Here is a 21,394-nt window from a genome sequence, read left to right as displayed (position 1 = left end):
ATTAGTTTTTTTATGTGCTTGTAAAGTGTAAAGTATGACTCGCACAAACAGGTTTTAGCGATTTGATAACAAAGACGATGTGGTACTGCTGTGTTTCTCAACCTATGGTCCGCGACTATGGTATAAGTGGTCCGCAAGCAGATTTGGTAAAATTAATTCTAATTGAACTTGATTCCAACTGAATGAAAAAAAAAAACATTCATCCTTTGCGATTGATTTTTAGTAATATCCATAGTAATGGATCCATGTCTGGTTAGTAATATCCATATGGGCTCAAGGGGCCGTTCAAGTATTATGTAAGCAAATTTTCAGTCATTTTTGACCCCCCCCCCTGTCAGCAAAATTTCGTCATCAGCTCTGCCCCTCTGAATCCTAACTCATATTTTCATAAAGGGTGGTTGCTGACGTAAGCATTATCCAACCCCTCCCCCTTGTCATCAAAAGTCAGCAAATCGGAAACCCCCTCCCCCCACATCGATGATGACGTACTACTTGAACGGCCCCCAAATAAAAATTATACCTAAGCTGGGAGAAGGCGTAAGTAGTAGCCTTTTGATCGCCGTTACGTAATGATTTGTTGCAAATGCTTACCACTCGTGCAAACGAAACGTCAAAAGACGAAAACTGTACTTCACGACGGCCAAAATACCCGAAACCTTTTAAGCTAAATTCTAATTTACACGATGACCCGGAAAGCCTTTTTTGTTTCATTAAAGGAATTCCAGTTTTTTTGCATTGCTCCCATGTAAACATATATTAGGGATTACATTACAAAAGTGTTGGTTAAAACAAGATTTCCGCTATAACGGTATTCGTTAAAACGGGATTTGACTGTAATGCCAGATTATCGTAGGTGTAAACTTGTGTCCATGAGCCCAAGTACACTCAATATTTGCCACCATCTCGATAATACCTATAATAATATTGGGTTTGTCACCCCCCTCCCTCCACAATATTTTTGAGCCTTTCCACTAACTTCAATAATTTCACGTCTTTGCATATTGTACTTGTTATCATTTGTAATTCTGTAAAAAAATGATTTATTCTTGATAATTATCAAGCATTGAGTGCTGTTTCACTCTTTTTTTTGTTTTTGAATTGATGAAGGAAGATATCACCTGATTCCTTAATAAACTTCTCCAGGGCCTTCTCTGGTGCATAGGGGCACTCCACGATAATGGGATCAGGTGCTATCATAAATAGCAAGTGTCGTTTGGGCAAATGCCTCATTTTTTCAAGTGGAAATTCAAGCAAATGACAAGAACAGCATAATTTTAGGGCCTTCCGATGAAATATTTTAGCCCCCCCCCCGCCTCTAAAGGAGGCAGATTTATCGTTTTGTGACCTGTGGACTATATTCTTGACTACTTATTCCTCCAAATTAGCCGCCCGGTACCACAGCCAGCTTAGTCCCACCCCGTGAATATGCCTCTGTGTCTAAGTCCTCTTTTGTGGTCGTTCACACCCTCTAGGTTGCTGTTTTCGTCCCTCGCCTACCGGGTCATTCTTTTGGTCACTTACAAACGTGCACACTGTTTTAGTTACTCAGATGCCTGTGCACACTCTATAGGTTAATCCTCTAAGTGGTCTGGATTTTTCTTTTATGCGACAATATCTCGTTAAAATTCAAAGCAAAGAACAGCTTTGCGAATATCCATAACAAGAAAGTTTTCCTTCTTTGAAATCTCTCTCCGGGATCCGCGATTTTTAAGAATTTCGTGGCGTTTGATCATGCAGAACCCCAGGGTTCCGCGGAACACCAGTTGGAAACCTGTGGTCTAGTATGTGTCATGTGAATATAGTCGGACCCCGATATAACGATAACAAATTTTACGATCGTATCCCGATATAATGGTACAATTCATGTATGAATTATGTTTACCAGCGAGAGAGAGAGATTCGACATTTGGATCTGGTTATTTACGGAGATGAAGATTACAAGGAGGAAAATTTATCTCTGTCCCCACGGAGACTCGAAGCCCGGTCTCTCGTTTGCCGGACGAGTGCTCTGCCACCTAAGCTCTATGGAAACAGATTTGCTATTTCAACCTTGGAGCGTATATATGTTGAAAGGCTCCGTACACACATGAAACGGCGGCAGTAATCAACTAATAGCTCGTGAATGACATAGGCCACCAGATGGTCACATGCGTATGGAAATGTCCTCTCCACTTGTTAATATTCTTAGACATTTCCATATGCGTGTGGCTATCTGGTGACCTATGTCATTCACAAGCTATTAGTTGATTATTGCCGACGTTCATGTACGGAGTCTTTCAATACATATATACGCTCAAGGTTGGTATATTCTATCTGCTTCCATAACTTAGATGGTAAAGCACTCGTGTGGCAAGCGAGAGACCGGGGTTCGAGCCCCCGTTTTTGAATTTTCTTCCTTGTAACCTTCATCTCCCCAAATAACCAGTCTTTCAATGAATATTGAAACAAGTGGAGAAGGACATTTCTATATGCGTTTGGGTATTATGCATAATCGCCGGTAAAAGTGATGAATTTAGGGAAATTTATCAAATTCCAAAAGCTCGGTGATTGGGCATAACAACCGGTTATTATGTATAGTAACCGCATTTATCACATTTACCGTATATATCATATATACCAAAATAAACGAACGACAACGTTAGAGAGACACGAATCTCCAACACATTTTACAAATGTATTTTCAGCACTTCAGCTTTTATACATTCCGTCTTTTCCTTACACAGGCGAAGAATCTCCTGTAGAATTTTCAGATGTAAAATGTAATTTTTTTTCTCTCCCGATTATTTTGTTTTCAAGATGACAGAAAATGAAAGCATAACCCGGAAAATAACGCAGACCGAAGATCAAGACATCACCTCCCTTACTCCTGTCCAGAAGTTCTATAATGGGAAATCAGTTCTTATTACCGGAGCTACTGGATTCGTCGGAAAGGTAAGCTCAAATATTTCATCCCACTCAAGCACAACCGTTCATCTTGGTGCTTTTAGCATTATTACATGTCTATGATGACAATATCTACGGATATCATAGTCAGATGACTACTGAAGCAATTCGCATTCCACGTTTTTTCTGTAAAAATCACGTGCTGTATTAAAATTGAATGTACAGGATGATTATAATTAAACTTGAATAATACAGTGATTGGTTCGTACAGTCGATCAAACTTGATTTATATGTACAACTTTTAATAATACACGTTTTGTCTGATAATAATTATATGATTTTGACAATCTGATGAATTGCTTGTTTCCATTATCCCGTTTTTGAATGGCGTTGCGATTGCGCAGCATTTCTTTCCAATTTTTTCCCCCAAGTAATTTTTATACAACGGTTAATGGATCAATTGTAAATTGCAGTCAAAAAGTTTAGTCGAGTAAATCCATTCGATTAATCTGATTAAAAAAAACTCGATTAATATTTACATTAACGTTTTCAATTTATTTTGATTTGTTTGACGAAACCGTTAGATGTCTTAAATCATATTCCAATGTATAACATTTAGGATAAGTAAACATGTTTAAAAGTATTTGAATCAATATTTGGATTAAAATTTTCGGGAAAAATACAAGTCGATTCCACGAAAAACGGTGATTTTAGTTTTAAATTGTTTGACGGAAATTTTCAAAGACAAGACCGAAATTTGTTGCCTCGTTTATGAACAGTACAATTTGGGAAGGAATTTTTAAAGAAAAGTTGTAGAATGAAGATCAAAAATAGTTTCGAAATCAGCGACTAACCTGAAATGATCGATTTTTAAAAGACAGACAAAAATCGTAGTGCAGAAATTCAAAAATCTGCAAAAATGTTCAGCATTATTTCAAGCGTGCAGCCTTAATTTTTTAATTTATTCCCGAATTAGTTTTCATCTAGCGAATTAGGTAAGTGAAATAAATAAAATATATCTTTGTAGCATCAATTGATAAAAAAAAAGTTACTTGATATGTTATAAAGCAATGATTTTTCAATAATTTGAAAATATTCGATTAAATTAAATTAATCTGCCAATTAATCGATTAAATTTTTTTTATTAACCAGTTAGAAAGTTTAATCGATTTTCCCAGAGCCCTACATATAATAGTATAGTATTTTATATCTTTTACAAGGGAATTCGATTTTTTTTATGACTTTTTTTTTCACAAGGGAAATTTTATCCTGGATTAATCGGGAATTTTTTTTGTCACGACCATATGAACAAAAATATTTTTTTTAAAAATTGAAAAAAAAAGTTTTCCTCCCAAATTTCCTTTTGTCACATATTATACGAGATTTTTTATAATCATAATCAGTAATCACTTCAATTAAATCAACTTAATTAATTTACATTTATTGAAATGCCAATAAATATGAAAGTTACATTAATCACAAATAGAAGCATGCTACTAATATTCACTCTTTCAAAGCTTCTCAAAGATGTTATTCAAGTCAGGGTTGTTGAACCTTTTTCACACATGCGAACCGGTGAAAACAGTGAAAAAATTTCGCGGACCGACAGAAATGAGAGTAATTTGCGGGCATTAAAAAAAAGGATATAAAAATAATTTTAAGAAAAAACAAATTAATAGGAAAAGTAATTAATGAAACCGCAAAAGATAGATAAATAGGAACAAATAATTTGCAGACCGGAAAAATTTAAATAAATAGGAAGAATAATTTGAGGTTAAGATAACTAAGTAAAAGATAACTAAATGGACAATGACTTGCGGAGCTAAAAATAAACAACCAGAAAAAACTATTTTGCAGACCAGTTGACTGTAGAAACAGAAACAAAAATAAATGAGACAGTATTTGATTTTTTAAAATATGAAATTATGTAGCGGCTGGATAGCTGGGACGGAATTTTTTGCGGTCCGGCACAAGTCCACGGACTAGCGATTGAACAACACTAATTCAAGTGACCGATCATGCATAAAAATTGTACGACTCTATCACGAATCGGAAGAGTGGTCAAATTATAACCTGTGATTGTGTATAATGACATACATTTTCAGAGTGCTCACACATATCACTTCATATTCACGCTATTTCTAAATCAGAGATAATCCAAGTCACCTTACATGCGCACCAAACCAAGAGTCATTGGAAAGTTACTTCCCTTATTTAATTAGCTATGCATGTTATATGATGGACGCAGTAGTTGGAATCGACTGTGTATATTGGCAAATGCCGTTTCTTCTATTAAAAAACGTTTCAGTGAAAGAACGTGAAAGTGAATATACATACATGAACGCGCGTGCGCGATGATATCATCAGTAGGGATATGCAATTTCCGTATCTTCGAAATAGATAAGATAAATGCAAAATTTGTCATTTTGGATGAAACGAACTTCCAAATTTGATTTTCACCACTTTTCCGTAAAATCTTTATAATTTACACTTTTTGAAGCGAAAATAGAGCACTTGAATTCTAGAACTTTCAACTAAGTAGAGTATTTGGCCTTGTAATCAAAGTATCGTTAGTTTAGTTTGTTTTTAGCAAATGAATGCAAAAGATTTGGTATGAAAGTTTATTTTGAGAAAGAATGAGAAACTTTTGATTTGAAGAATATTTCTTGCGAATTAATGCAAAATTTTTCATTAGGAAATCATTTTTAGAAATGAACGCGAAATTCATCATTTGAAAAATATTTTTGCAAATGAATGTAAAATGCTTGGTATATGAAAATTTTTTCTGCGAATAAATGAATAGTTCTTAACTTGAAAGTTTTTATTTCAAAAAGTTAAATAAATGCGAAATTTCTGATTATGAATTTTTTTGTTGTTGTTTCGAAATTTGGATAGTTTATTTATTTGCGAAATTCACGTGTCTCTAATCATCAGTAATACGTCACAATACATATTTCAAAAGTCTAGTAAAATAATGGCCAGTTATTGCGCCAACGGTAATGTAAAAAATATGTTTGTGTAAGTGAAATTGAATGATTTGATTGATGGTGGGATGAGTCTTGCATAGGTCCCGTTTTCCCCCTTCTCGGTTAATAACACCATTTTTTTTTTCTTTAGGTATTGTTAGAGAAGCTGTTAAGATGTTGTCCAGGTATAGAGACGGTCTACGTCATGATGAGGCCTAAGAGAGGAAAAACTGCAGAAGAAAGACTCGATAAGCTACTTAGTAGTGAAGTAAGTTGTGAATAAAAAAGAGAAATGACCGGTGAAATTTTTTTCCCATATTTCGGTTCTTGATTACCCTTTATTAACCCTTTACATCCGACATTATGAAAAGTAGAATAAGAAGAAATTATAATAAACTAAAATAAAAGTATAAATGTAATGATAAAAATAAATATTTATCATGCAGAATTATTCGGTAGGCCATTTTAGTTCTAATTAAAGACAACAAAAACGCAATGTTTTTGACAACAAAAGACAACAAAAACAATGTTTTTGAAATAATTAATTAGTTCAAAACAAATTATCTAACTTGGTATAAAAGGTCAAATCTTAGTCCTTTATGATTCATTGCCATAAAAGTGCATTGAATTTTCTTTTGCAAATGCTGATGTAAATGATGTGCTCCCTCTATTTTAGCGTATTTTTCGTTGAAACAATACATCAAAATAGCAATTTAAAAGTGAATTTTTTTAACTAGTTACACACACACAATGGCCAATCAAGTTTGAAATATACCTTTTTCGTTTATCTTACTGTTGCCTATAAACAAATAAAATCTTGCTTAGCAAAAAGTTGTATGATGTTTCGATTGAATTTTATTTTCGATTTCTTTAATTTGGTGAGATTTTATAAATCTCTGAAAAAGTAAAATTTCACGAACAAGGAATCAACTCTCTCTCTAGATAAAAAAAGTAATACTGTATGTAGCCGGTATTTGGATTTTGAAATGGTACTAAAAGGTGTACTTTCTAAAACACTGAAAAAATTTAGCAAAGAAATTGGTATACAGACGTCACTCGATGTACGCGATAAATTGGTTCCGTAAAATAATAACGTAAGACGAAATCGCGTAAAGCGAGTTGAATTTAACATGGGAAAGATAAAGGGGGGGGGGGGAGTCGGTTTTCTTCAGAAGGGTTAAAAAAATTGAACCCAATAGTAAAATAATTTTTTTAATGAATTAATTATTCAAACTTATGAATAAATCTCATGAATATGAAGAATATGAATGAATAAAATTAATACTTTTTCTGTCTGCGCTACTTCTGATTGATTCTAGTGAGGGCGAATGTTTTCTTTCCTGAAGAGTCTGGTATGATAGGTTTTCATTAAACTATTTTTTAATGGAACAGTCGAGATTCTGCTGAAACACACACAAGCAGTATTTGTCGTCTCTTTATAAAATCTTTAGTAGCAAAGGCAGAGAATTCTCGCAAATATGAAAATTCTAGTTTCACTGGAACGGCTTTCATTTGCATTAAATTTCTCATGGCATTGTTAATGTGTTGTCAAACGATGTTCATCAGTGAGATCTAATGAGTTGTACCTGAGAATATCTCTCAGCTTACATCATCAAATCCAACGTATTTCGTCGTCAAAGTATTTATTTAGCTATGTTATATCATCTTTGCAAGCCTATATCTTCCAGGGTTAAAGTTAAACTCCAAGCCGAATTTCGCAGGTTGGAATTCAGAAATTCAACTTTTAAAAATCGGGTTCTAGAGAAATCGCGTAAAGAGAGGAATACTTGTAATGGATTTTTTAAACTTTATTTGACATGTTTATTCAAATATGTACCGAACCCTAGAGGGTTAAATGTTGTTTAAGCCTTTCTCTCTACTGACGGTACTCCAAAGTAAAAATTATTTTTTTAATCCCAGTGACATCCCTTGCATACGTTGTCGGGTGTTGGTATTTTGAAGTGCAAAGGCTGTATAGCTACTTTAAGATAACACAGATGATCGCACACAACTATGCATTTAAAAAACTAGTAGTGTGGGACTACTAGTTTTCTAAATATTTTAATTAACAAAATTCAGTTAGATGTTTCGCCTCAGTAAAAGTGTTTTGATAGGAATATTGTGTAAAAGCAGTGCGTTACTCTGCATTACAAAATGCTCTCTAACAAAATTTGTTAGAGAGCATTTTATACATTCAATGTATAAAACAAATTACGGCTTTCTTAGTGGCAATGAATTATTAAACATATATTTGGATTGGTATGTTTTATTGAAAGTGATTTTATTTATTAGTGCTGACCATACTTACGTAACAGCTTAACTAATTCGTTGTGTATTAAATGATCTTTTGAGAAATTTTTGTTTTTAGCCCCTTCCCTGTGTCGCCCGAACTGGGTTCGGGAAAACGGAAAGTATAATGTTTGTGATCGACGATTTTTTTTGTGACGAGAAACATTGGTTTTTTATTTCACCTTAAAGGCCAAATTGCATTTGTTTATCTCTTTTACTTATATAATGCACGAAATTGAACAGGGAAGGAAAAGGCTTAAATTTTAGATGCATTTTTCTGAAACATATTCTACAGTTAGGGGATTAGGCTTTAATTAGAACTGAAATGACCTACCCTAACACTTCCATGATAATTATTTCATTTTTTAATAATATGGTAGTGGAAGTGAACTAACTTTTGTGAAAACTGTACAATTTTTTGAAATAGATAATTGAAATCTGTATAACAGGGACCTAACAAAATTTCGGGCTCTAAACTTTTTATTTTATTTTATTTAAAAAGCAGGTAATCTCAACCTTTTTTGTGTTCCACGGACCTTTTATGCCAATAAGATGAAGGCCACGGATTTCTTCTCCGAATAATATCCATCACTTAAAATGTAAAAACATAATGCTAATTATCTTCTCATCCAGCCTCACGGACCTTCTAAAACATCCCCAAAGACCCCTGGTTTAGAATTATCGTTTTACAGCATTAACCTTTAGAAAAATATCTGAAAGAAAAAGATAAAAAGAGAAGTGTATTTTTTTGTTTCAAATCTCACTAGATGGGGAAACTGCACATGCTCATTAAATCTATTAGACGTTATGCTATAGAATATACTCACGTCAAAATGAAATCGGACAGATACAAACACACGTGTATCGATATTTCAGAAAAATTAGGTGATGGCCACGAAAACATGTTTTCAATAAATTAAAAAAAGAAAACGCCGAATCCGCCGTCCGTTTGCTGTAATTCAGGGAAATATGATAGTGTATACAAGGAAGTCTTTTTGACTCTTGATATTCATTAGTAAAGTAATGGCAGTCAAATGTCACTGATACAACATCACGATAAACCTGTAAAAAATAACTATAATTACAGGGAAGAATAATAGAATTTTTTTTTTCTTAAATACGAACTGATAAGTTTTCTTCTTCTATTTATATATCTAAGATTCAGTGTTCGATACTTTGCTTTTTTTTTTTGTAAAACAAGTGAAAGTCATTGGAAAACCACGTACACATTAACCTTGGCATATTTGCATAGAACTGGTTCTTCAAGATAATTTATATTAAAAATAAGAGATAGAAACATAAATAGAAAAGTTTATTGCTCGTGTTTTGCGATGAATATATGCTTCCGAATGCTATACATGTCTTTATTCTCTAAGGGGACAGGAAACATTGGAATTTTTTTTTCTGTTTGGAAGGATATCACAAGGTCACTTGATACATAGTCCATAGAGACTATCCCAGTTTAGAAACATACTTTCAATTATAAAAAGTTTTCAAATGACGTGCGGATATTCAAAATGTCTTGAATTTTCCAAGGACTCGTACTGTACATAAACAAATAGAAAAAAACCCTTTTTATTTACTCCCTGTGTGCTAAATTTTTCTATTAATGGAATGTAAATGCGACTCTGAGACTCTCATTTACAAAACATTACACATTTTTTAAATGCAATATTAACGGAGGTATTCGAACTCGAAGTTTTCAGCATTTGTCGCCAATGATTGAGGGTGTGGTTCGCAAATCGAGAAACGTAAATGAAATTCAAAGTTGTAAATATTTTGTTTTTGTCGAAAAATGTAACTTTCATATATTATGAATAAAAAAAATGAAATGGGTGAGTTCATTCTATTTGTGAATAGTACCTAAAAATAGCAACTTTAAAGCCAGTGAAAACTTGTCAACACAGTGATAAGTTAAAAAAAAAAGTACTTTTATATATGATTAATATCGCGATAAATATTACCTTTAAAAATATGGTCTTTTGCAAATGAATTTTCAGAGTAGGATTTGCATTTCGATAACTGGCACACGGGGACTGTATAATCAATTTTGATAATTACACACGGTGCTCTAAAAAAATCGTTTTTCATCGAGCACTCTTAAATGCTTCAGGGACACCGAGGTGCTCGCGAGCAATAATTTTAAGATGTTCGCCCAGTCAAGAATGTTCTAAATTAATTCTGAGTCACGGATTTAAATTTTAATGTTTTTAGGAACCTGGAGTAGGTATGTTTATATCATTGAATTCAATCTCATGCAGGCCTACGTATGACTAATCTACCAATGTCATACAAAATAAATTACAAAAATGTATTATATGTCTATACTGTATACATCTTTCTTTTTCAGCTATATGACAAAGTAAGCGAACAGTACCCGAATTTCAAGAAGAAAATATCGATAATTTATGGTGATTTAGAGAAACCGAGTTTAGGAATCAGTGACGGCGATTTGGAAGAACTCAAAAATAACGTCAATATCGTGTTTCATTCGGCAGCAAGAGTATCATGGAATGATCCCCTCAGGCAAGTTTCATTATTGATTTAAACCTCATAATTTTTTACAATGTTGATAACACCGAACAATCAATGTTATGACCGTGTAATTCGTGTAATCAGTGTAATAAGATCAGTGGCTGTAAGATCAGTCATTCTTAGCCAACCAGGGATATCATGTCAACTTCTCTCTTGAATGAATGATGATTTTGGGGCCATAGATGTGTAAGAAACGTTTGGAAGTCGTAATCACTCTAGGCCTCAGATTTTTAGCCAAAAATAATTTTATCTTGACGCAGGTGCAAATCCAGCAGAAGGAAAAGAAGGACGCAAGATCTCTTGGGAGCAAAAAAAAGAAAAAAATTACACAAAATCACAAAATTCTGGCGAGAAAATGAGTTAGTTGTGTCATGAATTCCCCCACGATAGACACCTTCAAGAGGAGAATATAATATGATAAGCTAGACGGGAGTTATCGAGAAGCTATCCATATTTGAATGAATGACAACCATATATCTATGGGCAGAGTATTTTAGGTGTTTTTAGTTATTTTTTTTGTCTTATTAATACTGGGTAGCTGTGTTTGTGATTTTGGCAAGCATATTTTTATGGGCTTTTTTCCCATTATTATTCTGCTTATTGATTTTTATTTATTTTTTCCAGCTACCTTGTTGGGCAATTTGTCTGTTGAAGCTTTTAATTCTTCATTTGCATTTGAAAGAAGAAAAATAATTATTCCCAAATATATTTTTCAGTTGACACTCAGTTGATTAATGCGTGGGAAACATTCACAAGCCCATCTTTTCGTGATACGATCCATCCACATAGCCTCAAATTACCGCCGATTCGCTTGGAAGATGCCAATAACCATTAAAAACAATACTATAGACGAAATCGGAAATTAGGAGTAAAAAAGAAACACACGTTCAAGTTAGAGTAATACAAATGAAGGTAAATCGAACGAGAACAAATATTTGAGGAAATGAGGGAAGAACGGGTGAATAAACGTACACCTCTTGTTAAATGAGCTATAGCTTTTGTGCACATCCATTATCACGTACTTTGAATCGATTCTTCTATATCATTATATGCGAGGTGTAACTACAAAAAAAAAAAAAAAAGAGTCAATTCTTTTTCCTGCGATTTGTGAAGAATAAGAATAAGACAGTTCCGTAAACAAATCGACATGTAAATTACAAACAAAAGAAACGCGCCAATAAGTAAATGATCCATCAAAAAACTCATTACAATCACCTAGACATATTTCTTTTATTGGGAAAAATCTCATGTATTGTGTGAATTATTCTATTCTTTCAATGGCATTGTTTTACCATCTCGTTCTATCGATGAATCTAAATTACCATTGGAAAACAAAAGTCACCCGTAATTGTGACTACAAGCGGTTTCCACATTCGTTAGTATTGGCTATTACAGTAAGGATTTCACCAACGGTAGTTATGGTCAGTCCATGATCATTGAACTGATAGGTGTGTTTCTGGTTGTTTATTATTATCGATAACACATTCGAAGACACAACTTGGCTTAGATTTTAAGCTTAAGAACAACCAACGATTGTCAAGAGGTTAAATTCGCAAGTTTACATATTACACATTCGCACTTATACATATTATACATTTATACATATTATATACTTATACATATTATATACTTATACATATTATATACTTATACATATTACATTATTACATATTACATTATTACATATTACATTATTACATATTACATTATTACATATTACATTATTACATATTACATATTACATTATTACATATTACATTACTACATATTACATTATTACATATTACATTATTACTGAAGAATGTTATGATTGCACGGATGAAAAAGCACGTCTGATTTTTTTATAAGGAATGAGTATACGTTTGTGTTTGTTGGATGGAATTCAGCTTCTTTCTCTCTCTCTCTCTCTCCGCAAAAAGATGGATGGCTATCTAAATGTCTCGGAAAAGTTTCGTTTTATCTAATAAAGGTCGATATAAAAATTTCAAGTTTAGAGCACGTAAAATAAAGGCGGCATAGCACCGTTATACATTGATCTAAAGAAAACGTAAAATTTGAGTCATAAATATGAGATATTCCCAATTCTCACCAAAAATATAACCAACTATCAGAGAAATCGACAATAATATGGCTAAAAACAGGGCCGTAACTAAGACTTCTTCCGCCCCACTATAGAGAAATCTGATTGTAGAATTCGTTAAATAGGAGTTTGTTATGTTGGGGGCTGATTGTATATACACAGAAACTTGTAAAAATTTGTTGCATCAAAAACATTTTTTTTTAAATAGGAGTTCGTTATATCGGGGTACGATCGTAAAATTGGATAAATTTGAGGTCATTATATCGATGTCCGATTTCAGAATTCATCAAATAGGAGTGAATTCAGGGAAATTCAGAAAAATTTCATTAAATTAGAGTTCATTATATCTGGTTCAGAGAGATTCTAGCTCACACGCACGGTACGGTTATCTAAGTTATAAATCACGACAATGGGGCCGATTTATCACATTCACCAATACGAAAATGGCGATTATACATAATAACTAACAAATGTGAGGAATTTAGTACGAATTATCATGTTTATATCAATGATGATTGGGTATTTTGCACAATCTCCGCTAAAAAAGTGGTAAATTTAAGGAACTTTATCAAATTTGCCAAAATGGTCAGCGTCAGCAGTTATGCATACAGCAACTGGTTTATCATGCATAATAACCGGTTTTATATCATTTAATGGAACATATCCATTTTTGTTTGTGACTAAATGCGTTTGAAACTGATGTTTCCCAACCTTTATCTCCTGTATTTTAAGAATGAATATTCTCGTAGAAGAGCCATACCTGGTAATGATTACGAAAATGTTCATGCAACCGAACTAGAGGAAAAATACGAGGAAAAGTATTTTGCAAATGTTTTTTTTGTCAACTTTCGTAATAATGTACACGAGGCAGAACTTTTTTTTTTTTTGTGGATTAAGTTCCTTCTTCCAATACAACCGACGATTCTAGGAAAAACTGTCTCTCACTCTCATCCGATCCAAACGAGCCATTAATGGATTTCCCAATCACCCTAAGGGGTAAACGAACGTGTAACTTCACCAAAATGATGCAGTAGCTCTAATGGAAGCGAAATATGGCAAAATATTATTTGCAAGAAATGAAACACGTGAAAGATTTCGCGTTTATTCAGTTATGGTGCTTCAAGTCCCAGTTTGTGAGGATTAAAACCTATTGAGACGCATAGGAAAAAACATAGAAACCATAAAGAAGAATTGTGTTGTCATTACACTCTGAAAATTGTATTTTGAATCTAAATTTCCGTATGAATAATCCATCATAGTTTTTGAATTGCAAATCTCCTTAATTCTTGAGTAAAAAAAAACTAACGATATGCTGTTTGAATTTTTTCGAAAATAATCATACTTCGTTAATTGAATATAATCCAGCTGTTGGCTCGAGCACGGCGGTGCTCACTTGAGCATTTATTTACTTTTTGCCGATCCGCAAATTGTTTTCCTCATTTTTAGTTATAAAAATATTTCTTCCATTTTTTTTATTTGTTTAAATATTTCTCCCACCATCATTTATTTTTTGACATTCGCGAAATCTATTTCTCTTAAGAATTTATTTTTTTTCCAGTTATTCAAATTATTTCTCCTATTCATTTTTTTTACCTGTCTGCAAATTAGTTCTTCCACTTATTTATTGGAATATTTTTCCCATTTATTTTTTTCTGGTCCGAAAATTATTTCCCCTACTTATTTATTATTTGCCCATTCCGTTAATTATTTTTGCTGGTTTATTAAATTATTTCTCTCACTATTTTTTGTTGCCCGAAATTTTTTTTTCTATATTACTATATACTTTTCCGGTCTTCAAATTATTTCTCCCATTCATTTATTTTTTTGACGTTCCGCAAATTATTTCTTCCATTTTGTTTATTAAAATATTTTCTCCATTTACCTTTTTCTGGTTAACAAATTAATTTTCCTATTTATTTATTATTTGCACAGTCCGCAAATTATTTCTCTCCGGTTCGTAAATTATATTTCTCCCATTTTACAAATTTTTTTGCCAGTCCACAAGTATTTCTCCCATTCGTTTGTTTTTAAATATTTTCCCCACTTATTTATGTTATTCTGGTCCGCAAACTATCTAGTTCGTTCCGCCGGTCCACCATAATTGTTCAATTACTTCTACCGGTCGGTAGTGGTAAAAAGTTTGAAGAACTCTGTTTACTAGACCGTTGTTTCTCAAAGTGACGTAGCCAACCTTTGTCAAGGGCGTTGCGGCGAACTGGTGACATTGATGAGGTTCCTGTTTAGTGATTTGAAGTGGTTCTTTTTTTTAGATTAATCTAGGGGAGCTGTAGATAAACGTTGTCATGGCAAGGTTGCTGCGTATTTAACATTATGTGCGACTTTTACATTATGTGCGACTTTAACATTATGTGCGACTTTTACATTATGTGCGACTTTAACATTATGTGCGACTTTTAACATTATGTGCGACTTTTACATTATGTGCGACTTTTACATTATGTGCAAATTTTATATTATACGTAAATTTTACACATAATGTACTACAAGGTATTTAATACCCCAGATGATATTTTATTACATGGGAATAAAAATTAACAAAACTATTCATATTTATTTTCATAGATTAGCTGCATCTCATCATGTGAGAGCAATGAGTACGCTGTTGGACTTACTTCATGAGTTCAAAAAATTGGAAGTGAGTTGAGAATTTCTTCTGCGTAACACTCTATTAGAGTTGTAGCAATATTATGATCGAGTCATTACTGATGGCATTATTACCTTCTTTTATCGACATTATTTTCCCGTTTTTTTTTAACAAACAGACACAGTTTGTTTAAAATCAATACCAGAAAAACGCTCAATGTGTAAAAAAAAAAATTGTTGCAGAAATTTTGTGTGACAGGCCACTAAATATATTCAGGCAGCTGTCTTACTTTTAGCAGATGGTCGGCAAATTTTATGATGATTTATTTGCCGAAAAACTTATAGTTGAAAAAGGTATTTTTTTTTTCGCCTGAGAGTAGCATAGACCGTTTTTCCGTCTGGGAAAGTGATTGAGATGCAATGAGCACATAGGCCGTTGTTCCAATTAAAGAATTCAAGATTTCAGCTTTTTAAAATGGCATAGAAACGAAATATGCGGGTTTCCGTGGAAACTAAGTTAAGGTCACGGAAGCTATATGGAACATTATTCAACCAAAAAAAACCGATTTAGCAAAAATGTAACATAGACGTCCGAACCCCCTCAAAAGAAAATTCTACTTATTACTGACATTAAATTGAAACTCAAGAACGTATATTCATCTCACAAAACTCAACATTCATTTCTTTTTTGAAATTATATTGAAGGTGTTTCTATACGTATCCACGTCGTACGTTCACCGAGATCCTGACCTTACAGTCCCAGAATATGTTCCTAAAATGAACGTCACTCCCAGGCAATTTATGGATACTTTAGAGTGAGTGCTTTCGATGTAATCAGTTCTTTTTATTTGAGGGAGAAGGATAAACAAAATCATGCAAGGCGTGAGAGAATTTAATGAATTTTTAGAGAATTAATTTCTGTAATATGTTCGTTTGATTCCAGTTGGTTGGATGACGACGCCCTCAAAGCTATCACTCCAATGATACTGCGAGAGAAAACCACGTCGTACCTTTTCATGAAAGCTTTGACCGAGAATGTCGTGGTTGACAAGAGGGGCAAAATACCGACCGCCATTGTGAGGCCGTGCAACATATCACCCATTTACAAAGATCCGCTTCCGGTGAGTTAACCAGTTCATTCTTGATGCACAAATTAGAAAAGAAATATTGAGTATATGAAGCATTTGGACAAGACAAATCTCATTTGAAGAGTGAAATAAATACGGTCTAGTACACTTATAACTTACCCTAGATATAATATGCACCGCGGATATAACATACGGTTTTATAATCCTCGATTTTTGGCCTATTCACTTCCATATATTTTTACCCTTGTTATTACATACCCCGCTTAAAACATACACTGTGGATATAATGTACTGAAAACACTCTTAGAGTAGAAAATAATTCGGATATAACATACTGCAAATAAAAATCCGGAAAAATGAAGCCAAAAAGTGACTTATTTATGCAACATTCATTGTATTCGGCTATCTAGATGTATTCTCTTACTAATGCTTATTTTGTCAGTGACAATCTCAATAATGTACTTTATGCGTATATAGAACTGCTATATAAGCTAATTTCAAGACTTCGCTTATAACATACGCAACGGTTATAACATACCATTTTCGAATCACCAAGCGCGTAAGTTATATGTGAACTCCACTGCATTTTACGGTAAATGCGATAAATCTTGTTATTATGCATAATAGCAGACCATTTTGGTAAGTTTGAGAAATTTCCTCAAATTTATCGCTTACAGGTGATTGTGCATAATATTCAAGCTTCGTTGGTAAATTTGATGAATGCTAAAAAGGTTATCGTTTTTACTGGCAATTATGTATAATACCCAAGCGTGGTTGAAAAACATGATAAATCGTACTAAATTCATCACATTTGCTAATTATTATGCATAATCACCATTCCAAAATTATTCCTATAATTAAGTCCCATTTGATGAATTCTGAAATCGGACCTCAACATAACGAACTTCTATTTAACAAATTTTACGATCACACCTCGATATAACGAATGAATAAGGGAGAAGACCTACGGCCCTCATCTTTTCTTCTTTACAACCTAAATGTTAAAGAAAGTTGCCTGTTTTCAAAATACGGTAGAACCACGATTTAACGAATCAGATAAAACCGATATTTTTATTCGTTAAATCGATAAAAGTCATTACATCGGGGTTGCTATTGACACAAACATTCGCACACAGACAGTATTCGAAACAAAAAAAAAAACCCCGTGAAATCATGGAATTAATTAAATTTGAGTTCTTTATATAAAGGTCCGACTATTTTCATCAAACATGCTAGACTCATTTGGGAAATGTTTTCATATTCATTAAATTCATCAATTGCACTAGGGTATTACGCATAATTACTGGTAAAAGTGATAAATTTCAAGTATTTATCAAATTTATCAATGACGCTTGAGTGTTATGCATAATCGTCGGTAAAAATGATGAATTATCAAACTTACCCAAATGATCGGGGATCATGAATAATTGATTTAATGGTTTTATGGATTTTGCATTTTATTTTAATCGGTTATTAGGCATAATCACCAATCGACTCGGTAGGTTTGATAAATTTCCCTAAATTTATCACTTTCATATGTGATTATGCATAATTCTAAAATGAAATTGCTACGTATGCTGAATATGGAAGAAATCATGCGGAAAGACCACTTACACTTAAATTCAACCACTTATCAGTATCTCCCGTATGTGATGGGTGCACTACACATATTTTGAGATAAAAATTTAATTAAATGAAAATAAGTGTTATGATGATAAAAACGTATAAATTATTACAATCCAAGAGTATATAATGTTCGCTTTCTTAATATTTATCAACATTTTTAAACATAATTGACATCGCTTATCGACTCCCCATCGTCCTAGACTGAAGTTTGAGCAAAATTTCCGGTAAATTTAATTAATTAATTGACGATTTATCATATTTGCCAATACGAGCTGAAACATAATCAGCGGTAAAAGTACTAAGAACTTTTAATCTATCAAACAACAAGATCTATCAAACTTACCGAAATGGTCGGTGATTATGCATAACAACCGGATTTATCATAATATACACATAATATATACATTTATTGTAATATACACACACGTAACATTTTTGTTTGATAAGGAGAAGATTTTCATGAAATTTAAATTTCATAACGAATGATTGAATCTTAGAGGTTGATTTAAATTTATTGATTAACATGAGAATGCTATGCTTTGCAGGGATTCTGCGACAGTTTCCAAGGAATGCAGGGCTTGATGTTGGCGGTAAGTGAAGCCAAGATTTATGTCTAGTGTTCTATGTTGCTTGCTCTGTATTTTTGCTATCGAAGTTTCAAGGCTTTGAATATATCTCGCATAATCATCGAAAATTCATGAAAATAGACACGGTCAATATCACGAATAAGCAACTGTGCTTTCGATTCAAATAATAAGATTATCAATTCTCTGCATAGGCTGCCAAAGGCTTCTTGAGAACGCTGTATTCATTTAAAGGGTTGAAAGTCAACGTGATTCCCGTGGACATCGTGATTAACTCTATCATTACGAGCGCATGGCACATCGCCACGTACAAGTAAGTGCAACGATCCGTGAGATGTAACACATATTTACACAATCGGAATAATCTTTTTATATGGCCTTTACCTTCCGAGAAAGCCACTGACTATTTTTTATGAATATTACAAGAATCAAATGGTTTTTATGTTATTTCTCTATGACAGTTCACATGAGCTATTAGGGTACAACTTAGTCGAGAATAGGGTACGCCAAAAGTTCCTTAGAACTTTAGAAGTTAATTAAAAAATTTAAAAAAAAAATGGTGAAAATTTTATTTATACACAAATGGTATCAGAGGGAAATTAATTTTTTTTTAATTAGAAAAAAATACAGTAAAACCTCGTTAGATCGTCACCCTAATAAGCCATCGTTTTTTTTCTCGGTCCCGTCCAGCTTTCATACAGGGTAGGCAAAAAGTCCGTAGAAACTTTACAAATGAATAAAAACCGGAAAAAAAAAACCGAAATAAAAAACGGTTTGCAGGGGTTAGCATCGCTAGGTCACGGGAATTTTTTTGACAGGGGGAAAAAACTCAAAAACAGCCGATAGGTGGCGCTGATACGCACGACTTCGGTGGAAATATGCAAATGAGACGGTTATATGAGAACTAGGACCTGCGGCATTCTGCCGTTGCTGGATTTGTGACTCGCCTGCAATGTGTTATCCCCTGTGGTGGTGGGCATGTAGAACACATACTGCTTTAATAAAGGATTTTGAGGCATTCTCTTCGTTATTTGCGTATCTTTTCTTTGACTTGTGTACGTCAGCACCACCTATCGACTGTTTTTGAGTTATTTTTTTTCCTGCCTTAAAAAAATTCCCGTGACCTAGCGATGCCAACCCTGTAAACCGTTTTTTATTTCGGTCATTTTCTCGGTTTTTATGAATTTTTAAAGTTTCTAGGGACTTTTTGCCCACCCTGTATATAACAATCGTTCATAAGCCTTCGTTTACTCGTCGCTAATTTCGGTCCCAGAGAAGAATGGAAAAGTTTGAGAGAGAGTGAGAGAGAGAAACATATTATTTTTATGGCTCCCTCTATAGAGAAACAGCTTGATAACTGCATATTGCCATATCTTCAAAAGTTACCATAAAAGCCCTATGTACCAAATTAGAACAGCTCAAGTAACGAAATTTACGCTGAGAAAGTCAATTTGCCAACTAAAAAACAAAAGTTATTGAAATTTTAGGGACTGTTTGAGCTGGACCCGATTTCTGCATTCGCCCCACTAATTTGGGGCTTCAAGTTTGAACAAAATATCTTTGTTGAAGAACCAGACATTTTTCCCCAAGTTGCGGCCTTCTGATGTCTACTCTTTTCCACTCTGTCAAAAGTGGGCCCTGTGTTCCATGTTCCCTTATAGTTGTACCACGAACTACTGATGAAGAATTCAAATTACTGAAATTAAATGACATGCATATGTAAAATTAATGCTCAGTAGGGTCCAAGTTCTGTTGTAGAGAAAAGCTAACTATTCAACAGTTGCTCTGATTAGTCTAAGTTAAGGTCGCAGTAGCCCAGGTCGATGAGATACTCGCCTGAAGTACCGAAGGATGTTTAGAGGTGTCGCGAGTTCGATACCCGGTTCGTCATTGTCAGAAACTTTAATGACACAGGGATGCAGTAAAAACGGCAAAATAACCACAGAAAAAGATTTCTACCGTAGGGAGTCCCCACATCAAGGGGTTAGCGCACCAATCTCTCAATGAGTATAAAAGAAGGTTGCTGTTTGGAACCGGCAGTAAATTGTAGGTCCCGGTCTAAAACATTAGCCGTCGTGCGCAAAAAAATGAATGACCGTGATGCGACAAAAATGATCAAATAGTTTAAATTAAAAACAACTAGAATAAGTCAAAAATGCATGAGTGCATTTTACCGTAATGAAGTAAATACTGAAGCTCGAAAAAGTTAAAACTTCCTTTTGTAATCTATAAATTTTGTTAATATTGAAATTTTATTCATTACTAAATTTTATATTACTTAGAATTTATGCGGTTGCACATTGAAACTGACTGCTCTCCACTCAAGCCGTCATAATTTTTCTTTAACGTCAGTGATGACTTATCGAGGTTTAGCTGTAGCTGCATTTGTCAACGATAGATAGCACCAAGATACGATATTCGACACATATTTATACAAATCAAGCCGTCGATAAATCAGATGGATGCACATGTGTTTTTCATTCGATGCCTGGAGACTGATTTGCATAAGCTGATTCATATGCATATATGTAGATAGAACCACTCACAACTCGGCTGGAATGATTCATATGTAGCATGACAGACATAGGAGGAGATAGACCTGAAAGTCTGGGGGATGATGTCAATTCATATATGCATATATACATTAGATCAGTCGACTCCACTTTGACGCTGATACATAATGAATCGGAGATACGGGGGGGGGGCATTCCCCCCAGTATCTCCTCCCATGATGACAGA

General features: G+C 33.7%; 2 protein-coding genes across 2 annotated transcripts in view; one reads left to right on the top strand and one right to left on the bottom strand.

The window, feature by feature from the left end:
• The window catches only part of LOC149079040 (flavin-containing monooxygenase 5-like), a 118,929-nt gene that overhangs the window by 11,887 nt on the left and 85,648 nt on the right, over window positions 1-21,394 (bottom strand). The gene's annotated exons all lie outside the window — the stretch shown is intronic.
• The window catches only part of LOC149079044 (fatty acyl-CoA reductase 1-like), a 35,705-nt gene that overhangs the window by 8,722 nt on the left and 5,589 nt on the right, over window positions 1-21,394 (top strand). Inside the window, exons 2-9 of the mRNA XM_089241313.1 lie at window positions 2,797-2,931; window positions 6,001-6,117; window positions 10,489-10,664; window positions 15,337-15,409; window positions 16,063-16,172; window positions 16,301-16,478; window positions 18,617-18,661; window positions 18,850-18,968. Coding sequence (XP_089097439.1) covers window positions 2,797-2,931; window positions 6,001-6,117; window positions 10,489-10,664; window positions 15,337-15,409; window positions 16,063-16,172; window positions 16,301-16,478; window positions 18,617-18,661; window positions 18,850-18,968 — 953 coding nt within the window. The remainder of the gene's footprint in view (window positions 1-2,796; window positions 2,932-6,000; window positions 6,118-10,488; window positions 10,665-15,336; window positions 15,410-16,062; window positions 16,173-16,300; window positions 16,479-18,616; window positions 18,662-18,849; window positions 18,969-21,394) is intronic.

The sequence above is a fragment of the Pholcus phalangioides genome, unplaced genomic scaffold (genome assembly GCF_987345545.1).
Source record: "Pholcus phalangioides strain wild (caught in Gottingen) unplaced genomic scaffold, Ppha-v1.0 ptg000013l_1, whole genome shotgun sequence".
NCBI lineage: Eukaryota > Metazoa > Arthropoda > Arachnida > Araneae > Pholcidae > Pholcus > Pholcus phalangioides.
Note: the sequence above shows the minus strand (reverse complement) of the source record. Positions and strands in the feature narration are given on the sequence as shown.